Source organism: Plecotus auritus (genome assembly GCF_963455305.1).
Source record: "Plecotus auritus genome assembly, chromosome: 8".
Taxonomy (NCBI): domain Eukaryota; kingdom Metazoa; phylum Chordata; class Mammalia; order Chiroptera; family Vespertilionidae; genus Plecotus; species Plecotus auritus.
This window is the reverse complement of record NC_137782.1, coordinates 130,189,446-130,211,548: the sequence shown is the minus strand read 5'-3', so window position 1 is coordinate 130,211,548 and position 22,103 is coordinate 130,189,446. Positions and strand designations below refer to the sequence as shown.

General features: G+C 59.5%; 1 protein-coding gene across 1 annotated transcript; it reads right to left on the bottom strand.

Moving 5' to 3' along the window:
* Nucleotides 1-1,071: 1,071 nt before the first annotated feature.
* Nucleotides 1,072-20,902, bottom strand: CYP26B1 (cytochrome P450 family 26 subfamily B member 1). Its single transcript, XM_080684211.1, has 7 exons — nucleotides 20,819-20,902; nucleotides 19,349-19,757; nucleotides 15,631-15,855; nucleotides 6,881-7,156; nucleotides 6,543-6,698; nucleotides 4,703-4,987; nucleotides 1,072-4,319 (listed from the first exon to the last, which is right to left on the bottom strand). Exons 2-7 carry the CDS (start codon nucleotides 19,550-19,552, stop codon nucleotides 3,927-3,929), a joined length of 1,539 nt encoding a protein of 512 aa, XP_080540337.1. The 5' UTR covers nucleotides 19,553-19,757; nucleotides 20,819-20,902; the 3' UTR covers nucleotides 1,072-3,926.
* Between the last annotated feature and the right edge of the window lie 1,201 nt (nucleotides 20,903-22,103).

The following is a 22,103-nucleotide window of genomic DNA, read 5'->3' as shown; positions in this document are numbered from 1 at the left end:
TGGTGTTTCTCTTTTGGGTATCGAGGCTCTGTGACCCAGGGGGAGAGAGGCCCTGCGACTGGGCTGTGTCTGTGCCTGGGGCCACTGAGCTGAGATTGGGTCTGACAGCCTGAACCGAAAAGACCTGTTGCAGCCACAAGAAGGCCTTCTCAGGCCAGCTCGGGGCCTTCCCTGAGCACAGCCTGGGGAGGACACCGGGCGTGGCAGAGGCTGGACCAGCCTGGGCACTGAGAGGCCTGTCCCCCCGCTTCCTGGTGCAGTTCTGGGGTCTCAGCTCTGCCTCCCCACCCACGACCCCTTGATCCTGGGAGCTGCCCTGGACGTTCCTTGTCTCGGGCTGACCGTCGTGGCCTGGGCTGGTCTCGCCTTCCTCCTCTGAGACAGGCTGCTGAGCAGCTTTGCACAGCTGGTAATCGGCAGAGAGCACCTGGTTTGTCATCGCATGGGCTTGGGGCCCATCACCGGTGCCCACTCTACACCGCCCTGCCCTTTCGTGTGCAGTTCTCAGGCACACGGGCCTGAAAAGTCCACAGTGAGGGGATCTGACTACCTGTTTAACCCCTTCCTCAAACTTATGTGACCAGGGAATCTATTTGCTCCACGAAACAGCCTCTGAAACGTGCCTCGCATGACATGGGCCGTGAGTCAGGGGAACTGAGTTCTGCTCAACCCGCCATGTGGCTGTGGACATCCCTATAACACGATGACGCTGAGGGCAGGCCCTGAGCACTCCGGGTTGCCGTGTCTGGCATTGAGACCCCTGACCCAGGTGGTCATGGCCATACTTGGCGGGGGCTCTGGCTCCAGCTACCCCCGCCCCCAACAGGCCTCCGGGGCCAGGGGTGGTCTAATTACATCTTTCCGTCCCCATGGGACCCTCCTTGTCAAAGGCCGCTGCCCTCACCTCTCTCTGCCTGCGCACAGGAATGGCAGGTGGGCTCACAGGACAAATGCTTTCAGAAGAACCCCTTGCCTGGCAGGTGGAATTGGGTGCTACTGAAGGGGATGGGGGGGGGGTGCCCTTTCAGTGAGGCCGAGAAGGCAGAGACCAGGAAGCCAAACGAGGTGAGTCCCCACGGTTTATTATGGAAGCCTATGAAAGAGCCACATCGAGTGCTTTCAAAATCACAAAATGCACAACATTCATTTTTTTTTAATATGCAACATGGAATATTATATACAGATGAAGACCACGTGACAGCAAAAACACACGGCACCAGTTTCATATCAAAACAAAACACACAAGTGCTTTTTCAATATTAAAACAACTGTGATAAAAACATATTAATATTTTGAACCATGTTTACAATAGAGAAAAATTCATATTTTACTAAATAACAAATATTTAACAGCAAAAACTTTATACTAAATATCTATTTTGAATTATAACAAAAATAGTACTTATAATAGTTTATAAAGACAGACACAAAATTATAACATTTATGAAAAAAAAAGTTTTGTGTATAAAATAATGTCATAGCGCTCTGGGCGGGGTCAGGACGGTGCCCAGAACAGAAACGCCAGCGCCCAACATCGAAAGTGCTTCAATCTGCAAGCCCGTGGCGGGAAACGTGTTGTGGGGTTTTGTCTTTTTAACGTCAAGTTACAATAGTTAGGAATGCTAAGTGAGGAAACATCACCCAGTATGCTACGTCTAGAAAACCTACACACGGACACACGGACACTGACGGACGCACAGAGGAGAGATGGACGAACTTCGACATGGGAACCCCTCGCTCAGCCAGTCAAGAGCTTTCTTCCTTTCTCTGGTTATCTTTGAGACCCAGCAGGGCAAATGATCCTTCTTTCCTCCTCACAGGGACCCTCCTCAGCCTTCTCTCTGCCCCCCTCCAGCTGGTCACCCCAAATGGAAGGTCCACTGAGGCCTCCCAGGACCCTCCAGCCTCCCACCCCCTCCAGGGCCACACCCAGTGGACTTCCCGCCTGAAGCGCCCCTGTGCATCCCTAGCTGTTCGACCAAGCACAACTGGGCCGGCCACGCTGGGTTAGCTTGAAGGCGCAGGAGCTTCCAGACACCAGGCTTTCTTGTGGGTGACCAATGCTGGTGGACCATGCAGCTCTCGTGCAAGATGTGATGAGTCTTAACACCTTTTTGCCTGTTTTTCAGAATGCAGAGAAATTGGGAGATTTTACTAATTTTTTTGAATGTCTATTTTTTGCCAATAAAACCTGCTCCACACTCATTTTTAATAGTGAAAAGGGAGAAACCAAATGAAACAGGTGGTTATGAGTGGGGTCCAGAGTGGGAGTGCCATCTGTCCCCTCAACAGCCTCAGAGGAGGCCACTGAGTGGTCGCAGTGGTCACCTGTTAGAGAGGCAGACGCATCGACGTCCCGCACCTTCCTCTGTGTGCTGGTTTTCTTGTAAAGAGGACCACTCGTTTTTATAGCATCAAAAGCCAATTGAGAAACACAGACAGCGAAGAAAAACCCAAAACCAGACAAAATCGCTGAAGACTCATCAAGGCCCCACACCAGCCCCGGGGGCATCCAAAATTGCCGACTCAAAATGCTGGTGGCAGCAGCTACTCCTTTTCCCCCAGTCATCCCCCGACTGGCCAATTTCCAAGCAAATCACTTCTGACAAATCGCACATGCTCTCCTCAGCTCTCCCCACAGCCTCCCCGCAGCCGCCTCAGGACCACTGAGGAAGGGCTGCCTTCTAGCTCACCTCACCTTGCTTTCATCTCGTCCCACACCCCTGAGCTGGGCTAAGCAGACAGTGGCATAGAGGTGGGAAGGGACTTCAAGGACACCTTTCCAAGGCCGAAGGGGTAAGGTTAAGGAAGGGACAATGGAGCCCCTCGCTCCCTGTCAGAGAAAGAACCCGTATCCTTCCCCATACTCACTAGTCTAGTGGGGGGCACCCGGGGGAACAGTGACTGTGTGGGAGATGGTGCAGCCTCCAAATCCCCATGCTGCTGACAGAGTTGGGGAGGAGGCAGTGGGCCATTTCCTCATCTTCCGCTGAGGGACAAAGGCAGAGGTGCTGGATTGCACCCCAGAAGTGCAGTTGAGGTTGAACCCACAGAACGTCCGGAGCCTGGGGGAGCTGCTGAAGCTCAGCCAGAGAGGGCTGAGTCACTCGCAGAAGTAGGTCCCCGGGCAGCTGGGACGGAGGCTGGGGTGTGGAGGAGGTGCAAGCCCAGTCCCCAGTAACGCCAAGATTCGGTTAGATCAGTGAATAAATATGAGCCAAGAGCCTTGGCGGGGTGTAACAGTGGAGCAGGGTGGGCTCAAGGCCACCTGGCAGGGAGGTGGGGATGTCATTGCTGTGTGCACACCCCGGGCCACCAGAGAGGATGCTGGGAGGACGGGGCCTGGAGCTCTTTTGCCCCAACTTCAGAGGAAAGAAAAAAGTAGCAGCAATAGGTAATTTCAAATGTCCAAACTGGCAAAGGGGGGGACTCTAGGCGAACACCAGGAGGGGCAGGTGCCTGAGTCTGAGTAGAGGCAGGAGGGGGCGGGGTGCTGAAGAGCCCAACTCTTCCTCCTGCCCCCCATGTCGACCACATGACCTCAAACCAATAGGGTCCAAATGAAATGGGAGGGGAGGAATCTGTTGGGAACATGACAAGCAAATGCTGCAGCGTGAGGTGACCGACATTTAACACTGTAACGGGCATGCGGAGCCCCGGCCATGCCCTGTCCCAGGAGCTAAGCTGGTGGGAACTGGAGAGAGACAGGGAGAAGCAGGAGCCAGGAGGGGGGCCCCATCCCCCCAAAGAACAGGGCTCTTTTGGCTTTGGGTAGGGCTTGCCAGGGAGAGAAAACAGGAGGGCCAGGTATGGGGGCCGCTCCCCTTCCCTGGGTGGCAGCCGCTCCCACACACAGGTTTGTACCCTTCCATCGCCTCCCACCCCAGGGCCTGGCCGGGCTGAGGCAGGGGTGTGGGCCCGGCCCCGTTAGACCGTGGCACTTAGCATGGCCTCCGTCTCTGGCAGGATCTTGTTCTGGTTCGAGTCCAGGCCAAAGAACTTGACACTGAGGCCGTCCACGGGGTGCAGGACAGGGACCAGGGTGATGCGGGGGAAGGTCCGGGTGGCCAGCTCAAAGCGGCTGGTGCTGGCCAGCTCCACCGCCAGCACCTTCAGGAACAGCTTGGCCAGGTGCTTGCCCAGGCAGGTCCGGACGCCACCGCCAAAGGGGAGGTAATGGAAGCGGCCATCCTTGTCTTCACTTCGAGCCTGGCCGAAGCGGTCGGGGTCAAATACGTTCACATCTTTGAACACAGGCGCTGTGTCGTGAGTATCCCGGATGCTGTACATGACGCTCCATCCTTTGGGGATCTGGAAACCCTGGAGGCAAGATGGGGAAGGGTGTGGTGGTGAGGGCAGGAGGAGATCATCTGAGAGGGCCCGGACTTCCTGCCTGCCAGCCTCCCACCCAGATGTTCCCAGAGACACCCTACAGTGATCCCTGGCCTGGCCAGCACCCTCAGTATGTTAGTTGTCTCTTATTTATAGTGTCTACATGCAACGTCATATATGACACCCCGGCCGGCTTCATCTGACCCAGCCTTTGGGACGAGGTCTCTCCCATCAGATCGAAAGCTCCTTGAAAACAAGGGGCATCTCCCCATCAGACTGAGGTACCCCGAGGGGGAGCCTGTTCTTTCCCATCAGCCCAAGGCAGTGCTCCCACGGCCCCCTGAGGCCCACCCCCGAGGACCCAGGCTCACGTCGAGCTCGAAGGTCTGCAGCACGGTGCGGTAGCCGCCGGAGATGGGCGTGAAGAGGCGCATGACCTCCTTGATGACGCAGTCCAGGTAGTGCAGTCCACTGAGAGTGTCCAGGCGCAGCGTGCCCTCGCAGGGGCAGCCGCCGCTGTGCAGGATGCCGTGGGCCCGCAGCTCCTCCCGCAGCTTCTCCAGCACGGCCGGGTGCTTCAGCAGCTGCATGATGAGCGATGTGCTGGCGCTGGCCGTGGTGGCGTAGGCGGCGAAGATCAGCTCCAGGGTCCCGTCCTGCAGCGCAGAGAGGAGAGGCACCGTTAGGGATCGTTCAGCCAGGCAGACCCAGCCTGTGGTAACCCCACTCTGCCAGGTCCCCAGAGCCTCAGCGTCATCTAGCTGGGCCCTGCCTGCTTCCTCCAAGCCTCATGTTGCTGGAGCATTTGGGCCCCGATGGACACAGGTCAGAGGGTCAGTCCCCAGACTCAGCAGGAGATACAACTGCTCCCGCCAGGGCAGGGGCACTGGCCTGACAGTCCCCTGGGTGGGGCCACTTCTCACTCACTGCTGGATCCGGGGCCGTGAGCCCCAGGAGCCTGGTCCGTGCAGTGAGCTCACAGAAAAAAGAAAAAAATCCCCAGGAGCCAGGCACTATGCAGGTGAGTGAGGTGGGGGTTCAGGGTCAAAACCCCCATCTTCCCAGTCCCAGCTCCTTCCACTGCCCCCAGGAGGACATGAGAGTCTGGGAGGCAGTCTGAGGCCATACCCACGAGGCCCTGGGAGGGCACAGCAGTGAGAAGGCTGAGGGGACTCCTCCAGGGTACCCTGGGGAGCAGGACCTTGGGCCATGGGTGCCCCCTGGAAAGGGCCCAGCAGGTGGCCTCATTCCAAGCCCTACACTTTACAAATGTGGACGCCAGGCCCAGAGAGGAGAGGGAAGAGGCCTGGGTCCCTGGCTTGCCATGGCTCCACCTATGAGTCCAAAACATCTTGTGAAATTGGCAAGTTACTGGGCTCCTTCCTGGCTCACCAGGAGGACAACTGAAGCTAGAAGAGGGGTAGCAAAGGTGGGAGGTGGGAGTCTGCAGCAAGTCTCCACCGGCTCCTGGCAAGCTACAGGAGGTGAACTAATGGGTCCCTTCCCAGGCGGGACACCCCCTAAGAAAGGCGGGCAGAAAGCCCTTCTCAGAGCCCTATGTAGACAGTGTCAGTGCTGGCAGCCCAACTGGGCTTCATCAGTGCCAAGCAGGCTGGGAGGGCGTCAAAGGCCACCAACTGGGAAAGGCTGGTGGGACAGGAGGGGACCCGAGTTAGTTCCAAATCTAAGGACCAGGCTGCCCAGAAGGTGGCTTCCCCTGCTGGGTCTGAGTTTCCCTAGGTGACCTCCAGGGTTCTTGGGACCATTAAAATGCACTGAAATCATAGAGATTGGGGGGAGGGGAAGAAGTGGACAAGCACCACTGACTCTGAGTCCCTGCGGAGGGCGCTAAGGGCCAGCTTCTCACATCTCTTCCCGAATGGTGGGTAGGACTGGGCGGGATGGAGAGCCTGGGGCCAGTGTCATGGGGACCATGCACCAGCAGGACGGGGTGCACAGCGATTCGTGGGCAGAGGGAAGGCCGCCCCGCCCATCGCAGATGCTCCTAGTCCTCCCACCAGACCCTGTGCAGGGCAGGCGGGGACATGGTCTCCCTCCTGCTTCAGCCCCAGCCCAGTGCGGTGACACCACCGCAGCTGCTCAGAAACAGTCCCTGTGGAGGTAGAGGGGGCCGGCGCCACCCCACCCCACCCCCCGGGGCAGCCCCTTGTGGAGCATGAGCACGGTGCTGCCCGCTGGGGAGGCCCCCACCTTCAGCTCCTGCATGGTCATCTCCTTCCCGTGCTCCTTGCTGCTCTCGATGAGGATGTCCAGCGCGTCCGAATAGTCCTTGCCCTGCGTGCACTGCAGCTTCTCCCGGATCGCCTTTTCCAGGCCCTTCTGTAGGGTCTGTCGTGCCTGAATGCCCTGCGGGGAGAAGGGGACCATCCCGTCACCCAAGGGGAAAGGCAGGCCCACCCAGGGCCTCCTCCCTAGGTGGAGCGGGGTAGGGGTTCCTATGAGAACGTCCCCTCTCCACAGAGACCACAGTGAAGGCTCCCCCCGCCCTCCCACGGACACTCCCTCTGTCCGTGTGACTGGGTGCTCACCCGCCGGTAGCCACTAAAGGGCAAGTCGACAGGCAGGGAGAAGACATTCTCCACAAACTGCTGGTAGACCTCAAAGAGGTGGCCCAGGTCCTCTTCGGGGATGCTGAAGCCCAGGAGGACGCGGATGGCCATGCGGAAGGTGAGCTTCTGGGCCTCCTGGTACACGTTGATGGCCTCGGGGTGGCTGCTCCAGGCACGCAGCGTGTCCTGGATCACCAGCTGGATCTTAGGCAGGTAGCTCTCCAGAGCCTCGTGGCTGAAGATCTTGGAGAACACCTGGAGGGAGAGAGGTAGGTGGGCACCTGGTCAGATGGGCTCGGGCTGCCTTCAAGGCTCCCGGGGGCCTGGCTGAGGCACAGGTCCCGTGGCTGTGATTGGGGAAGACTCCAGGTCCTCACCCTGGCCACGCCCCACCTTCTGTCTCCCAGACACAGTGCCCTCCCTAGCTCCCCGATCCTGACCGGCCTGTGTCTCGGTGGCGGGTGGGAGGGCAGGACGGGATGAAAACATCCTTCATAAGAACTGTTACTCGGGGACCTTCCACCTCACTCCCAGGGTGACCTGCGCTCTCATCGTCTGTCTGGAGCTCAGAAAAGCTGGTGCTCCAGACAATGGCAAAGCTCTGGGGGCTGGGCAGTCCAGCTGCCCACAGGTCTGTGGCTGATGCAGCCGTCCCAGCCACGGGGGCAACACAGAGAGGTCTGGGCAGGGCTGGGGGGAGGCAGTGGCCCATTCCCGAATCCCCAGGCCACAGGGCAGAAGTGCCCAGGAGGAGTGGAACAAAGGTGAGCAGAATGGGCGAGGACGAGGTGGCTCTCCTGCTCCACTGACGGAGAACAAGAGAGTCTGAGGCTAGACTGCGAGTAGAACTTCCTGAAACCCAGATTTGCTCTCACTCCCTGGGAACCATGTACGAGGTGGAGATCCTGGGGGGTCTGTTAACAGCTGTGCCATCAAAAAGGTTTCAGTGTGACCAGGTCTGGAGGCAGGAGGATGGGGGCTAGGCTTTCCACCCCAAAAGATCACAAAGGCTAGCAGAAGCCCTTTCTAATTCCTTGCATCTGCCTGGTCCATTTTAAGTAGCCAGTGAGACCCTGTTGCCCTGCTTTCAGTCCTCCCGATGCCTCAGCAACCCCTCCTGCCCCTCCTCACTCAGATGCCCCTGCTGCTGCCAAGGTGATGCGAGAGGGGAGGATGTTAGTTTATTTACTGATGGCCTGTGGGTCTCACTTGTAACCGACACCCTCCTTCCACCTCCCACCCAGAGTCTGGAGAAGGGGGGTGCCCTCCCGCCAGCACCAAGGGGAAGGTCATGGGGAAAGGAGGGGGAGGGGCAGCTCAGGGGAAGGAGGCAAATGTTCCTCCAGCCCCCCCCCCACCCTGCCCCATGCAAACCACACACACGCGCCCGCCCTCCCCTCCTGCCCCCCAAACACAACCACCACACAAACTGTAAATGTGAGAATTTCCCCTGCAGTCAGCTAGAGGAGGAAAAGGTAACATTTTCCTGGCCTCGGCCCTGCATGGCTAATGGGAGGGCTGGTTTGCAGAAATAACAGTGCTGGCCCTTCAGTGGCCCAGCCAGGCGTTCACAATAGCACTTTCATTCCGAAATTCCCGGTGGGCAGAGGGAGGGAGGGAGGGAAGGAGGCCGCTGGTGAGGGGCAGAGAAGCCGCACTGTTTGGGGTTGCTCCTGCTGGGAAAGGACAGCTGAAAGGTAGAAGGGCGATGGGAGGTGGGCAAGGACAACCCAGGCCTGGACGGGTCACACACACCTTGTCCAGTTCGGGGTCCCAGGAATTTCCAGGGGGGATTTCGGCTGCCACCTCCCTTCACGGGGTTATGGATAAAGGCAGTGCTCTCTGTCTCAGCCCTCCACCGGGGCATCGTAGGTTTCTAGGTTCAGCTCTTGGTCAAAAAATCTTATGGTGTGGGAGTGGGGGCCCTGTCCCCAGACCCCAACACTGGCCAACTAAGGGGCCTTACGGAACAGCAAGGAGCGCACAGGGTGAGCAGAGAGTGGCACGTGGGAGCTGAGCAGGCTCACTGGGAAAGCAGAAAGATAACTGTGGCCACCAGGCCTCGGGCGGAAGGCTGGAGGTGGGGACAAGCCAGGACAAAGAAGCCACACCTGGCCCAGAGCCAGCCAGCCCAGGGCAGACTGAGGGGTGCTGTCATGGAAAGCATGGAGGCAGGGGATGGCCAAGCCCCCAGTGCAAGGGAGACCTGGGCTCCAAGGTGGGCACGTAGAGGGGCAATGGGGCAGAGGCCACACTGACCAGACCGGCAAAGTCAATGCCAGCTGGGCCCTCAGAGGCAGGGGGTGGTGGGGAAAGGCAGGCTGGGCGCCCAGATCATCCACCAACTTGCTGTGCGATCATGGCCAAGCCACCCTCAGGCTCAGCGTCCCCATCTGTAAAATGGCGAGGTTGAGTCTGGTGACCCCGCTTTTCCTTTCAATGTACACAGCACATAAATGCCAGTATCCATATGGCCCTAAGCAGATGCTATCCCCTCAGAGAAGCCCAGAATCTGGCACTGCACGAGTCCCCCGGTGCCTGCCAGGCCCCCACTCACATACCCTACAAGGGCTACGGTGGCCCAGGAGGGGCCATCTCGGGGTTACCAAAAGGGGAGCTCTCAGGGCCCCCAATGCTTCCTCAGGAGTGGCCAGGCTGGACCCACTGGCAAGCCCTGCCCTGCCCCAAAGGTTACATTCCCTGCGCCCTCTAGCGATGGCCGACTGAATAGCGCCTTCTCGAGCCTTGGGGCGGGCAGGGGGGACTCAAGGAGACCTGGGACTGAGCCAAGGGACTGAAAGGGCCAGTGGTCCACACCTCAGGAAGCCCACAAACACCTTGAACTTGCAGGGCACCTCCCCTCCCCCCGCCCCAGGGCTGGGCTTCCAAAAAGAGAACTGCAGCCAGGAGCAAGGCTCTTATCCTGACCCAACAAGAAATCTAACTTCTGGAGTCTCTTTTCACCCGGATGTCCCAGGACTCTCCTCAGAGCCCCCTGAGGTGGAGAAACTACCCAAATGAGAAGCCACGCAAAGGCAGTTTCGGGCCCTCCGGGACCAAGGGGCTTTGCTTGCGAGTCACCAAGGCCATGCTCCTGCCTCTGGCCCGACTGCTCTGTAGGCACTGGGGCCTCCCAGGCCCCGGGAAAACTCCAGGGCCTCATCCCTGGGTCTGTGCCCAGGGTTAACAACGGGGCACTTCCCGAAGTAGGGGCAGCCCCCACCACACAGGCCAGGAGGAGGCGGAGGTGCTGGCCAGGGCAGAGGGAGGCTGCCATGGGGCGGGCGGGGTCAGGACGCGGGCATGTGGGAAGGTGCCCAGTGGAGCCACTCAGTGTGAAGAAAGGAAGGGCTCCCGGCCCCCAGAGCTGCCTTCCCTGACCACAACAGTAGCAGCGGCCAGGGCGGCTTTGTCCCCCTCTGGCTTCCCTCGGAATTCCCAACAGTGAGCCAAGAATGCTGGACAAAGGTCATGGGGAGCAGGCCTGGCCCCGGCAAAGCCCCGCAGAGGGAGCAGCAGGTATGGATTCTCCACCAGGGTTAGAGCCAGGGGAGCCGGGCAGAGGGCCGGGGAGATCCGGGAACCTCAGCCACAGGCTGGGCGTGCTGGGCTCCTGCCTTTAGGATGTGCTTGGAAACCCTCCCCCTGCCCGTGCTGGTTCCCCCAACTACACTGTGGCTCAGGAGGCCACCTCCCTGGTTCTTCTCCCCTGAATGAGAGATGATGCCACAATGAGGTGGGAAGGAGAGGGAGGGGGGACCACCAAGGGGCTTGTCAAAGCTCAAATTCCCTATAATTGATTTTACAAATCCTTCCTCATCTGCCTTCCTGCCTCTCACCCAGTGCCCCTGGGAGGGGAGTCACTCAATGAACCCCCACGGCCCTGCATACTGATATGCCCAGCCACATAACCTCCCCTCTCTGCTGGCCACTACGATGGACAGACAGATTGAGATGGATGGGCAACCTCCAGAGCTGGAAGAGCCAGAGAGGGAACCCACTTCATGGGCCAGTGACTCAGACTGGGAGGAATGGAAGCAGCTGCCCGGGAGGGTGGGGGCCTAGGCAGGCCACCCCGCCAAGCCACCGGAGCCGTGGCCTTAGGAGTGGAAAGAATAACAGAGGGCACGCAGCCACCGGGGCAGCTGTCCGCACAGCACAGGGGTGACGCCAAGGTGTGTACTTTATACTCAAGTAAGAGGGAGGACCAGAGAGGACGTCATCTTCCCAGCCGCCTGGCATTTCCATGGGGCCTGGGCTTCACCCTGACTGCCTCCTGCGCCAGTCCCTACTCAGCCCCTCTGGATGGGAGGGGCTGGCCCAGACCTCCGAGCCTGTGCGTGTCCCTCTGGGTTCCCAGCATCTATAGAAACAGTATACCTGTCCCCCATTTGCCTCCAGCTCTAATCACCTCCCCTAACTCTTCCACACACAAGAGCACCCAGTCGGGGAGAGGAGGACAGCACTTGGCAGAGCCACACACACTGAAAAGGTTTGTCCACTCCTTCCTCTTTCAGCTATAGTGAAACCCCCCAGAAAGCTGAGGCCCAAAGGGGAAGGGCCTCCCAAGGTCACGTCCAGGGCATGATGGGCCACACCCACCAGGGTCCCTGAACCCCCTGCCTGGCACCACTCCTAGCCGCACCAGGCCCTCTGCTCAACCCCAAGGCTCTGACAGAGCCCTGAGGGGGACCCTCCTCTCTGGCCCAAGTTGATTCTAAGGGCAAGGCCAGCTGTCCTGGCTACTCTGTTTTGCTCTCAGTATTTCTCAGCCCCTGGAGACACACTCCCAATGCCTGCCCTTCTGCCTGGGAACCTGGAATGGATACATCAGTGGCAGAAGGGGCTCAGGGCCAGAGCAGACCCCAGCTAAGCAACCACCCCCTCCCACCAAGGCCACACTTGTCTCCCAAGGCTGAAGAGTGAACAAGCACATCAGCATCAGAGGCATAGACCCCTCCCCATCCTGGGAGAAGGACACAGAACAGAGGGAAAAGGGAGGGGGTGGCCCCCACCCCCAGCCAATCCACCCTCCCTCTGTTTGGCACAAGGGCATGCAGAGGGAGGCACCGCTCCCAGGCGCCCTGGAGGCCGGCTGTGGGCTCCTCCCCCACTGACCTTCAGAGACATCCTTCCTGCCACCTGCCTTCTCAATGACCCCTGTGCCCACCAGCTGGTGTTACAGTGACTTTTGGGTGAAGGAGTTCAGCTGGTGGGACAAAGGTCTATGCCAGGAGGCCCTCCCAGTAATAGAGGTACCTGGCTATGCATGCCTCCCTCCTTCCCATTCGAAGCAGGTGGGAACTTGTGCTCTGAGCTGAGCCTCGTGGACATGACTTTGAAGTCACTGGTCTAAATGCCACCTACAGATAGGCCTGGCTGGCCTCCCCCAGGACCCTGCAACCATGGCCCCCCTGGCTCTGCCTGCCTCCTGAAGCACCTCCTGGCTGCTCCATCCCCACATAAGTGCACAGGGTTTCTGAGAGGAGTACAGTGATCCTGAGCCTAAGCTCCACCCCCGCCCAGGATGGGGCCTGAAGGGTTAGTGAGAGTCAGTGGGTGGGTCTCTTAATCCCTCCCTCCAAAGCCTGGGGAGCCCTGCCCCACCTCAGCCTCTGTCACAGAAGTCCTTGTAGCCAGGGATCTGGGAAGGAGAGGCAAGAAGACTACTCCTGGGTCTCCCCAGTCCAAGGGTCCCAGGCCAAGTGTATCTCTAAGTTCTGGGAAGACCACTGTCTGAGGTGCCCTGAAGCTTCTGGCCCCTCGGTGCAGAGACCCAGCCCTATCTCTGAAAGAGGAAATGTCTGACAATTCCACCCCCTCTCCCAGTCATTCCTACCAGACTCTGTCCACCCTTCCGGGACAACACCCCAGCCTCTCTGCACACAAAAAGAAGAGCGGGGGGGGGGGGGGGGTGGGCTCCTCCATCAATCAGGGACACTCCAGGTGGGGAAGTGTAACAAAGGAGGAGGGACAGAGTTTGGTGGTGGCTATAGGGACACAGGCCTGGCTTTCAGAGAGGACTATTTTAGACTGGGAAAGACTTTTCGAACTTTCTCCCTGGCAACCCCTCCCCTCTTGGCCCTAGACAACCAGAGCAACTGGGGCAAACACCTGGATTCAGTGATGGCCGTGAGGAGTCCCTTCCCAGAACATCTGGTCAGACCTCCCAGAGAAGGAGTGGGTCACCAGCCCCAGTGGAAACAGTGACGCTCCTAGTTACCCCGCCAGCTGGGCCCCAGCACACCTGGGCCTCGCTTCCTGCGAATGCATCCTAACCAGGCCTTGGCCTGGCCCAGCAGCCCCCTCTCCAGGCATGTCCCTGATGGCAGAGTGAGCTGGAGAAGGCAGTGAGTGGCACCCGGCAGCCCCTGCCCTGGCTGCATTGGGTCCACTGGGTGTTGGGTCCAGCAGGTTGGCCATTCTCTCCAGGACCAACATGTGCCCCTGAGTATTCTCCTCTCATCCCTCAGGCTACACTCCGCTTTTTGAGGGCAAGGACCAGGTTTCCTGCTTTATATTTGTACCTAACCCAAGGTCTTCTATTTAGTTCAGGAAGCTTAAGTTCATGGAACACCAATTAGAGAGATTATCCATGCACTTACTATAGGACCATGTGTATACATGTCACATAGCAAGCACACAATTAGTACACACAAAGGGAGGGCCCTGCATTGGTTCCCAAGCCTGTGTCAGGATGAACTTCATTATGGCTGCTCCCCATGCCCAGGGAGCTAGAGGGCAAGGCAAGTGTATGCCCCATAGGGGTCCTCAGTTTTTGCTCCCAGCCCTGTCCCACCACAGCCCTCTTTCCCCTTCCCTGTGTATTCCTCTGACATTGGTCATCTATGCCATCTCGCTTCTCCTCCACTCCTCCCAAATGAACAACGTAGCCCAAAACCTTGGGGCTTTCCAGGCAGGCCCTCCCCACCTGGAGCCCCAAGGCCAAGTCAGGCAGAGGGTGGCTGGTTCCCCAAGGAACAGCCTCACCCAGAAGCTCTCTGAATGCCCAGGGGCTCACACTCAGGTCTTGACCAAGCCTTCTTCCTCCCGGGATCCCTTCCCATCCCCACCCTCCAGCTTCTGCCAGCCCCCAGTGGGCAGGACTGAGTAGGGCTCTGCTTGGTAGCCGGGAAGGAAACACCTCTTCCCATGGAGGAATGTTCAGGACTCCACCTGCCTTTGCTATGTCTCCTGGTCTGAAGTCTCTCAAACGCTCTGAGTCTCAGTGTTCCCCCTGTGAAGGGGAAAAGAATTACTTTCTTGTCAAAGACTCTATAAAGATAAAAGGAGGAGCAATCACATTCTTTGGAGCTGGGTTTCTGAGTCTCAGCCTCCCTCCACATTCTTTGGGATGAGCTTTTGGTGGAGCCACAAACACTAAGAAAAAAAAGTGTCCAAGATATTTGAAAAGCCCCCATTCCTAAGCCTACAGCCCCCTCCCAGCCACTTCCCAGAACACCCTCCCTCCAATCTGACCAGGGCCCTGTTAGCGGCTTCCTGCTCTAGTGAGGCCATAAGAGAGAAGACTTTGCGAGTCCCTTTCCTGTCCTGAAATACGTTTTATGGGAGGAGGGGCGTTGGTGGTGAGCGCAGACCAGTCCACTCCATGCGGTTTTTCCTCCTTTTGTCTGCTACGGAGAACGACTCTTCACAGGCCTTTCAGAAGACATCAAATACTATAAGATGAATTCCTACGTTCCCTGAGACCACCTCACACGCAGACTTCCGGCAGAGGGGGGCTGCCCACAGTCGCCCCCTCCCCTCTCCTGGGCTCTACCACTCTACCCAGAGATCAGAGGCTGCCTCTGGGTTTCCTTCGGGTTTCAAACCTGAATACTCTGACCCAATGGAAGAAGAAAAAGGAAGGAGGAGAGGTCGTGCAGTCTCCCCCACCCCCTTCTGGACGCTTTAAGCCCGCAAGCCAGCTCCCCGCCAGCCGGCGGCTCAGCTTTCGGGTTACTGCAGTTCAAACAGCACGTGCCGCCCGCGCTCCGAGCCGCGGCGGCTGCCGCGGCGGCGGTTCAGCCTCGGAAGGGGGCGGGGAGTCTCGCTCGCGGCGCGCTGGCTCTCCTCCTTCGCGCCTCTTCCAGGCGCTCGGGAAATCCACAGGATAAACACCCACTTTCTCTTCCTCTTTATCGGAGGGGGTAGGTGCGCTTCGATGCCCCGCCGCGCCTCCGCTGCTCTCCCATCCCCTCATCCTTCCCCCACTGTCCAGACCCGCGCGCGTTGTGGCCCCAATTTCACCTGGCCCCTCCCAGACAGAGCCCTGGAACCGCTGCGCACAAGGTGCCCCAGCCCCCCCGCCTGCTGGCGTCGCGATTAAAGCAACCTGTGGCAGGCAGGCTACCTTTGATTTTTTAGAATGACCCGTCGAATTCACGGGGAAACATGACAAGGAGAGACCTAGCCATCGTCTACCCCCTTCTTTTTCCAGTTTTGGGGAGCAAGGTGAGGACTGGCGTTAGAGGCCTCAATCCCCCATGTCCAAGCTCTGTCCAAACCACCCCTCAAAAAGCCACCCGTTGGACCAACATTGGGCCAGCAAGAGGGCCGACCCGGCGGAGGCCTGTGCAGGCCCTCCATCCGTATCTCAGCAGGGAACCCCCAGGATGGTGTGCAAGCGGAGCACAGAGGAGGTGGAGACGTCCCCAGGGCTCCGAGAACTCCTTTCCCCAAGAGGGGTGCACGGGAGAAGAGGGTCAAGCAGGGTTGCAGGCTCTTACCTTGCGCTTGTTGCGGTGGATGTCGCCAATGGAGTTGGCCACCGTGTTCGGGCCCAGAAGCATGCGTGTGCTGCGCGGCCACTCGGTGCTCACGAGGTGGTGCTCACCCATAAGGATCTTGCGCACGTTCTCCGCGCCCGTCACGCGAATCAGCGGCCGTCCCAGCAAGTGCGTCTTAAACACATTGCCGTACTTCTCCCTCCGCGAGGACTGGAAGCCAGAACCCTGCGGGAGCCACAATGAAGACTTCTCTGAGGGCGCACTTCTCCGGATGAGGCTTACCAGAGGCCCAGCTTCCAGGACCCGCGGGGTAGGGAGGGGGCGGGCGGGACACATCACTCTGGGCACCAGTACCCTGACCTCCCCCCTCCAATACACAAGCACGCGTGTAGGTTTTATTTTTCATAGCAAGCACAAGAACTGGGAAGTAGGGCCCAGAGGATAATAAATAATGCAAGGAGGCGGGAGGCCCAGGGGCACCCCGCGAAAGCTGTTTTTTAGTAACGACTGTCGGGAGGGAAAAGGTATCCCGGACGGCAGCACCCGAAGCTAGAGCCTCCGTCACCCTTCCTACCACCCCCAACTCCTCCGCCGCCTCTTGGAATAAATATTTCCAGGCTCCCGGCCACTGGCTGGCGAGACCCCGCGGAGTGGCCGCAGGCCAAAGATTATTTATAGCGGTGAGCGGTCGGTGCCCCGAGGCAGGCTCTACAGCTGGGGGCGGGATTTCCTCGGTTCTCGGGTGTGGACCGCGAAGGGACCCGGTGGCCCTTTGCGGCTCTGCAGGGTCTGTTCACCTGATCTGAGAGCCGAGATTTTCCTAATGCAACATGCCCTGGAAATAACTGAAAAGAACTTTCGTCGCCGCCCTGTATCTTAGAACGGGAGTGGGGAGGAAGGCGCGTCCCGCGGGGCGGGGCGGGGCGGGGCGGGGCGGGGCGGGGCGGGGCGGGGCAGGGCAGGGCAGGGCCCGGCCGGACGGCCTTCGCAGGTAATTGGATCCCCCGCAGCGGCAGCGGCGGCGCTAGCGGAAGAGAGCCAGGCCCGAGCCCCGGCCGCACTCGGAGGAGCTGGTGGGGCCGGCCCCCGGAGGGTACCGGAAACCAAGGGGACCTCCGAGGGGCGGGGGCGTCCCGCTCACCTTTGACGTAGGAACTTGCTACCCCACCCCACATTAACCCTTCTCCTGCCAAGGCCGCACTGGGTGACGAGGGGAGGGGCGCCACCTGTCCCGCTGCCCAGCCTTCCTGCCAACAAGAGCGAGATGCCGGCTCCAGGCTCCTGGGTCAGGCACGCCCGAAGGGACAACTTGGCTTCCCCTGTTCCCGGGTGGGTCCCCCTGCTCACTCTCCTTTCTTACACGGAAAAGTCTTCTCCAGCTAGATGTGTACACACCCCAGCACTGCCGAAAAGTGACTCTGCAGAACCCAGAGTCCTAATCACTTTTCCACATGCGCCTCCGGCCCGGCGCGCGACAGGGAGCGAGCCTGGAGCTCCCGCGCCTCCCGCAGGGGGGCTGGGCCACGGGACGCCGCCCCACTCCGGTGTCGGCGGGTCGGGGAGAACAACCCCCACCCTGCCGCCGACTTAGACGGCGTCTACCCCTTTAAGAGAAATCTAAGAGAGGGTGGAGGTGCGACTAAGCGGGGGTGAAGAGCGGGGTTCCCTCCCTCCGTCTGCTATACCGTCTCGCTCACTCAGTCTGACTCTCGTCTCTCCTCTCCTTCTTTTCCTCTGTTTTTCTTTTCTTTCGACACAAAAGTTGGGCTGTGAATTTTCCGAGGTCGCCGCCGCCTCTCTCCCGCCACCACCACCCCCCCCCCCCCAGCCTCTGATCTGCCTAACTATAATTAAAGTGCGTTTTTTGTGGCATTAATAAAGAGTTATTTGTCCGCCGTTTCCACGGTCTTCACAAAGAGGACTTTCATAGGGGCGGCCGCTCGGGCCGCGAGTCCAATTTATACAAAAATGTTGTATTTTTAGCCCTGGGCTCTGTTTAGATGGCGCACGGTGGAAACGGAGAGCCCTTGGAGGTCCCCCCGTAAAATCTGATAAATGACTCCGAAAAAATAAAGCTGGGATTCAGAAGGCTCCCGTTAACCCCTTCAGCACTCCTCTGCACGCACCCCCCCATCTTCCTCCCACCGCGGAGTCTAGGACCCCAAGGGCAAATGGATGGGGAGGCGCAGGCCTGTTTCCTCCTCCCCATCTTCTGCGCTTGGCTGGACGCTGAGCCCCTAGGGCCCTTGTGGGATTCTGAGAAAAGGTCAGGGGGACATGGGGGGGGGCAGGGAAAGGTCAGGAAACGGGGGTGGGGTGGTGACAGACCGCGGATTCCGCAGATTGGCTCTAACGAGGCAGGAGCTTATGCCCAAGTGAGTTATTTTATTTCCTAAATTCTCGGCCAAAAGCCTAGACCACCGCTGCAGTTAACCCTTTAAAAAGTGTGGTGGCTCGGGATATGCTCCGGGGATTTCTTTATTGGGGGGAGAGGGGAGTCTCATTGGTTAAAGTGAACCCCACCTGGTTGCACGAACAACCCCCCCCCCACCCCAAAGAAAAGGGATGATTCTGGGACTTGGGGAAGACCACAGCATCCCTCTCCCTGCCCCGGGTCCGCTGACACTTGGCGCCCAACGGGATGGAAGTGTGTGAGAGCGAATTGCACGCGTCTGTTAATTTCAAGCCAAGCTTTCTCACTTCTGAATCCACAGGTCTCTGCGTTCACCTCCCACCTCACCTCTCCCAGCCGGGGTTGTCCGTTTCAGGACATTCATCCTTCTCCTAACCCTCTCCAGCAACAGCCTGACAAACACTCGCGCGTGAGCGCACACAACACACCTCCTGCGGTAAACCTAGAGACGTGCCCCCTCCTCCCCAAGAAAAAGACCTGGTGTGTATCAAATTGCAAAAACGATTGTCTAGCACTTGACGAAGTTTAACTCCAGGTTAATCTCCCCATTACCTACCTGGGTCCGGTTCCGACGCGCACCCCCATTATCACCAGCAGTGTTGGGTTGTGCGGCATCCAACAACAAACACACATGCACTCTGTGGATCTCACACACACCTCTCCCCACTTGCACTCCCCTGCTGTACTTTCCTCACCCAATAAGTAAATAGACCCTTTTCCCCGAAAGCAGAGAAACCTCGGGTCTCAGGCTTCTCATTTTCCTTGGGTTACTTCCTTCCTCTCCCACCACAAAACACACACTTTCTCGGACCGTGACCCAGGGTAGTTGTATCTGGAGCAGCCAACGAGAGGGTAGGAGCAAGTCCGGGTCTTTAATAGGCAGTTCTGACTGCCTTTGCCCCCCCCCCTCCTCCCCGACTCAATTTTCGGGTCCCAGTGGCACCGCCAAAGCCCAGGAAGCCTATGGTGACTGGGGCCTGGAGGGCAAAGGGGAGGCGAAAGCGGACACCCCATGCACCTCTGCTGAATAGCCTGCAACTGCGAAGAGTCTGTCTTGGGATCCTTCTCAGTTCCGGGGACCTCTCTGATCAGCTCCCTGAACCTGCGCCCCCTGCGCCAGTGGGCTTCGAACCGCGCCGCGGGCGGGCAAGGGAAGCCCGGGAGGCGCAGGGAGATAGGAGGGAAGGGGCGTGGCGGGACCAGTGCCTTCAGGCTCCCGGCGCCCCCTGGCCGGCCCGCGGCACCGTCGGCCCGGCGCTCGCCGCTAGCGGACCCCGGAGAGCCACGGAGCGAGTGCGCCCTTACCTGTAGCAGCCAGTGGCCGGTCTCTCCGATGAGCGGGAAGCCCATGGAGCCCTTGGGGATGGGCAGCTTGCAGCTCTTGTCGCGGGTGGCAGCCCAGCGCAGCTGCCACAGCTGCTGCGACACGGCCAGCAGCAGCGTCACCGACACCAAGCACGCGGCGAGGGTGGCCAGCGCGGACACCAGCTCCAAGCCCTCAAAGATCATGTTGGCGGCCGCTCGGGGGATTGGCTGTGCCGGCCGCGGCGGGGGAGGGGAGGGCCGGACGACAAGGGACTTGAGCGGCGGGGGAGGGGTGACTGCGGCCGAGGGTCCTGGCACCTCCAGCCGAAACAGAGAAGGAGGAAGGGGCCAAGGGAAGGGGAGAGGGGAGTGGAAGCGTCGAGGGGAGAGCGGGAGGGGAAAAAAATGCCTAGAAGAGAGAGAGGAGACACGAGGCCACTCGGAGTGTAACTTTGTTTGTTTGTTTGTTTGTTTGTTCCCTTATAGCGGACTTAGGGGCAGCTCGAGGGGTGGTGAGATGAAGCCGTGAATCAAGCTGGTGGGCTAGCTCTCCCTGCAACCATCACACTCGGAAAACTTTGAAAAACTTTGTCCAGCGGGAACCTCTCTTGTAAACCCCTTCCCCTGCTCAGGGGGAAAAAAAAAGAAGAAGAAGAAGAAGGGGGAAAGAGAGATAGAAAATGCGATCAATTGGTCAAAAGTTTCCCCCTCAAATTCCTAGGTGGAAAAAAAAGGGGGGGGAATCCTGAATCCAAAAATTCCAACGAACCCCGAAACTTTGGGGGTAAGGGGAGAGGCTCCCCAGCCGAGGCGAGTGGAGAGGCCCGAGCCCAGCGTCCCTGGGCTGCCCCAGGCGGCGCGCCTTGGCTCCAGAGCCGCCGCTGCACCCCCGAAGCGGGCACGGCGGGCGAGGCGGCGCGGCGGCCGGAGCGCGGGTGCGGAGCCGGCGGACCTCGGCCGGGATGGGACGCAGCCGGCGACAGAGCCCGGGGCGAGCGCTGGGGCGGCGGCAGCGGCGGCGGTGGCGGACGGGAGGGGTGAGGCGGGGTGGGGTTGGGGGAGGAGGTGAAAACCCGAGCTGGGCTATTGTATCAATTAAGAAAAGGCAGTCCGTCCCGGGACGCAGGCTCTCGGCTCTGGAGTTGCTGCTGGGGAAAGAAAGAGGGGGAAAAAGAAAAGGAAGGCAAAAAGAATGAAAGAGGGGGGAAAGCAGGAGGCAGGATTTCAGGGCTGGTGGTTTTAAAAGCTTCTCTCAATGTGAATTTGAGTCCAAAGCCAGGCGATGCGTGTGTTTATATAGAGGCGGGAGGCTGCGCCGTGGGCGCTCCGCCAGCCCCCCCCCCCTCCCCGGCGCGCTCACAAAGCCGGAGGCGTGGTGAGAGGCCGGCGGCCCGAGCGTGTGAGCGCCCGCCGCCGCCCGCCCCGCCCCGGCCGCCCACCGCCCGCGCCCGCCGCCCGCCCGGGACCCACTTGTAGCCGCCGCAGGATCAAACTCAGTTCACCTCTCGCCTCCTCTTCCTTCTCTCTGGCGTCTCGCTGATCCCAGCACCTACAGACGGACGAGATGAGACATACACACACACACACACACACACACACACACACACACACACACACACGGTGCGCACTCGCACGGTGCCTGCTTGGCTGCTAGGCTACTTCCCTCCCCCTTTCCCTCCCTCCGGTGTCCCTGGCCCCCTCCTCCCTCCTTGGGCAGTCCCGCGTGGCCCGTCGCCCCAGCAGCTGAGGGCTCGGCCGGACCACCCCTCGACTGAGGGGCCCCAGAAAACCCTGAACCTGTGCTCAGGGTCCCGAGTTCCTATCCCGCGGAACCCCGCCGGCTATATCCCTGGTCCGTACACCCCCAACCCTCGGATGTCAAGGTTTTCCCCCACCCCATATGTCTCTTACCCTAGGAGACCCCAACGTTCCCCTTTCCCCATCCGCGTCCCGGGCCGCCGACACTGCAGCCCCTCTGGGACACTTCGACACCCTCTAACTTTGAAGTCCCCTCCGCCCCCCGCAGAGTCGGAGGAACCCGGTTGCTGGTCCCGGTGAGTGTCCCACGCCGGGACAAATGCGGTGGCCCCGGCCTCTGGAGGCGGGAGGAGTCGGATACAAACGTTCATTGATACAAATGGGTAAATAAACACGCCGGGGAGCGCGGCACCTTCTCCTAGCCGGTCTCAGAGGGCCCGGCGCGCATGCCTGTGCGAGGTGTGCGTGTGGCCCCGGGACGCACCTGTGTGTGTGTGTGTGTGTGTGTGTGTGTGTGTGTGTATGTGTGCGCGCGCGCGCGCGCGCGTCCCTGAGTCGGGGAGCTGTGATGTGCCTCGGGATCTGTGTGCTCTCTGTGGTATGTGTGTCTGTGCATCCTTGCATCCGTCTGTCATCTGGCCTCTCCACCAGCGTGTCTATGACACATGGAGCTGTGCGTGCCAACCCGGCCGTCATCTAGCTAGTGTGCCTGGCTCGCTCTCTCCCTTGCGTCCTATTTCCCCAGCCCCTAGTCTCTGTCTGTCACTTTTGCTCTCCCAGAGCAGAGGACTTGCTATCCCACCTTCAGTTTAGAATGGTGTGTATGTAAATGAAACTAGACTCCCCTTTGAAAACCTCCCATGTCCCCAATACGAGTTCGGTTTTAGAGTTCACTGGGAGAGAACGTGTGTGAGCGTCTAAGGTGCGAGCATATGTGCTGTCCCTCTCTGTGTGAGCGCTTCCAAAGCTGCTGCGGATGGGCGCAGATTTTAAAGCT

Bases quoted from the DNA above. Each gene is read 5' to 3' on its own strand.
- CYP26B1 (XM_080684211.1), bottom strand. From the start codon at position 19,552: ATGATCTTTGAGGGCTTGGAGCTGGTGTCCGCGCTGGCCACCCTCGCC. The intron at 15,856-19,348 runs GTAAGGGCGCAC...TGGCTCCCGCAG, and splicing joins CCGGCCACTGGCTGCTACAG to GGTTCTGGCTTCCAGTCCTC. The intron at 4,988-6,542 runs GTGGGGGCCTCC...TCTGCGCTGCAG, and splicing joins TGACCATGCAGGAGCTGAAG to GACGGGACCCTGGAGCTGAT.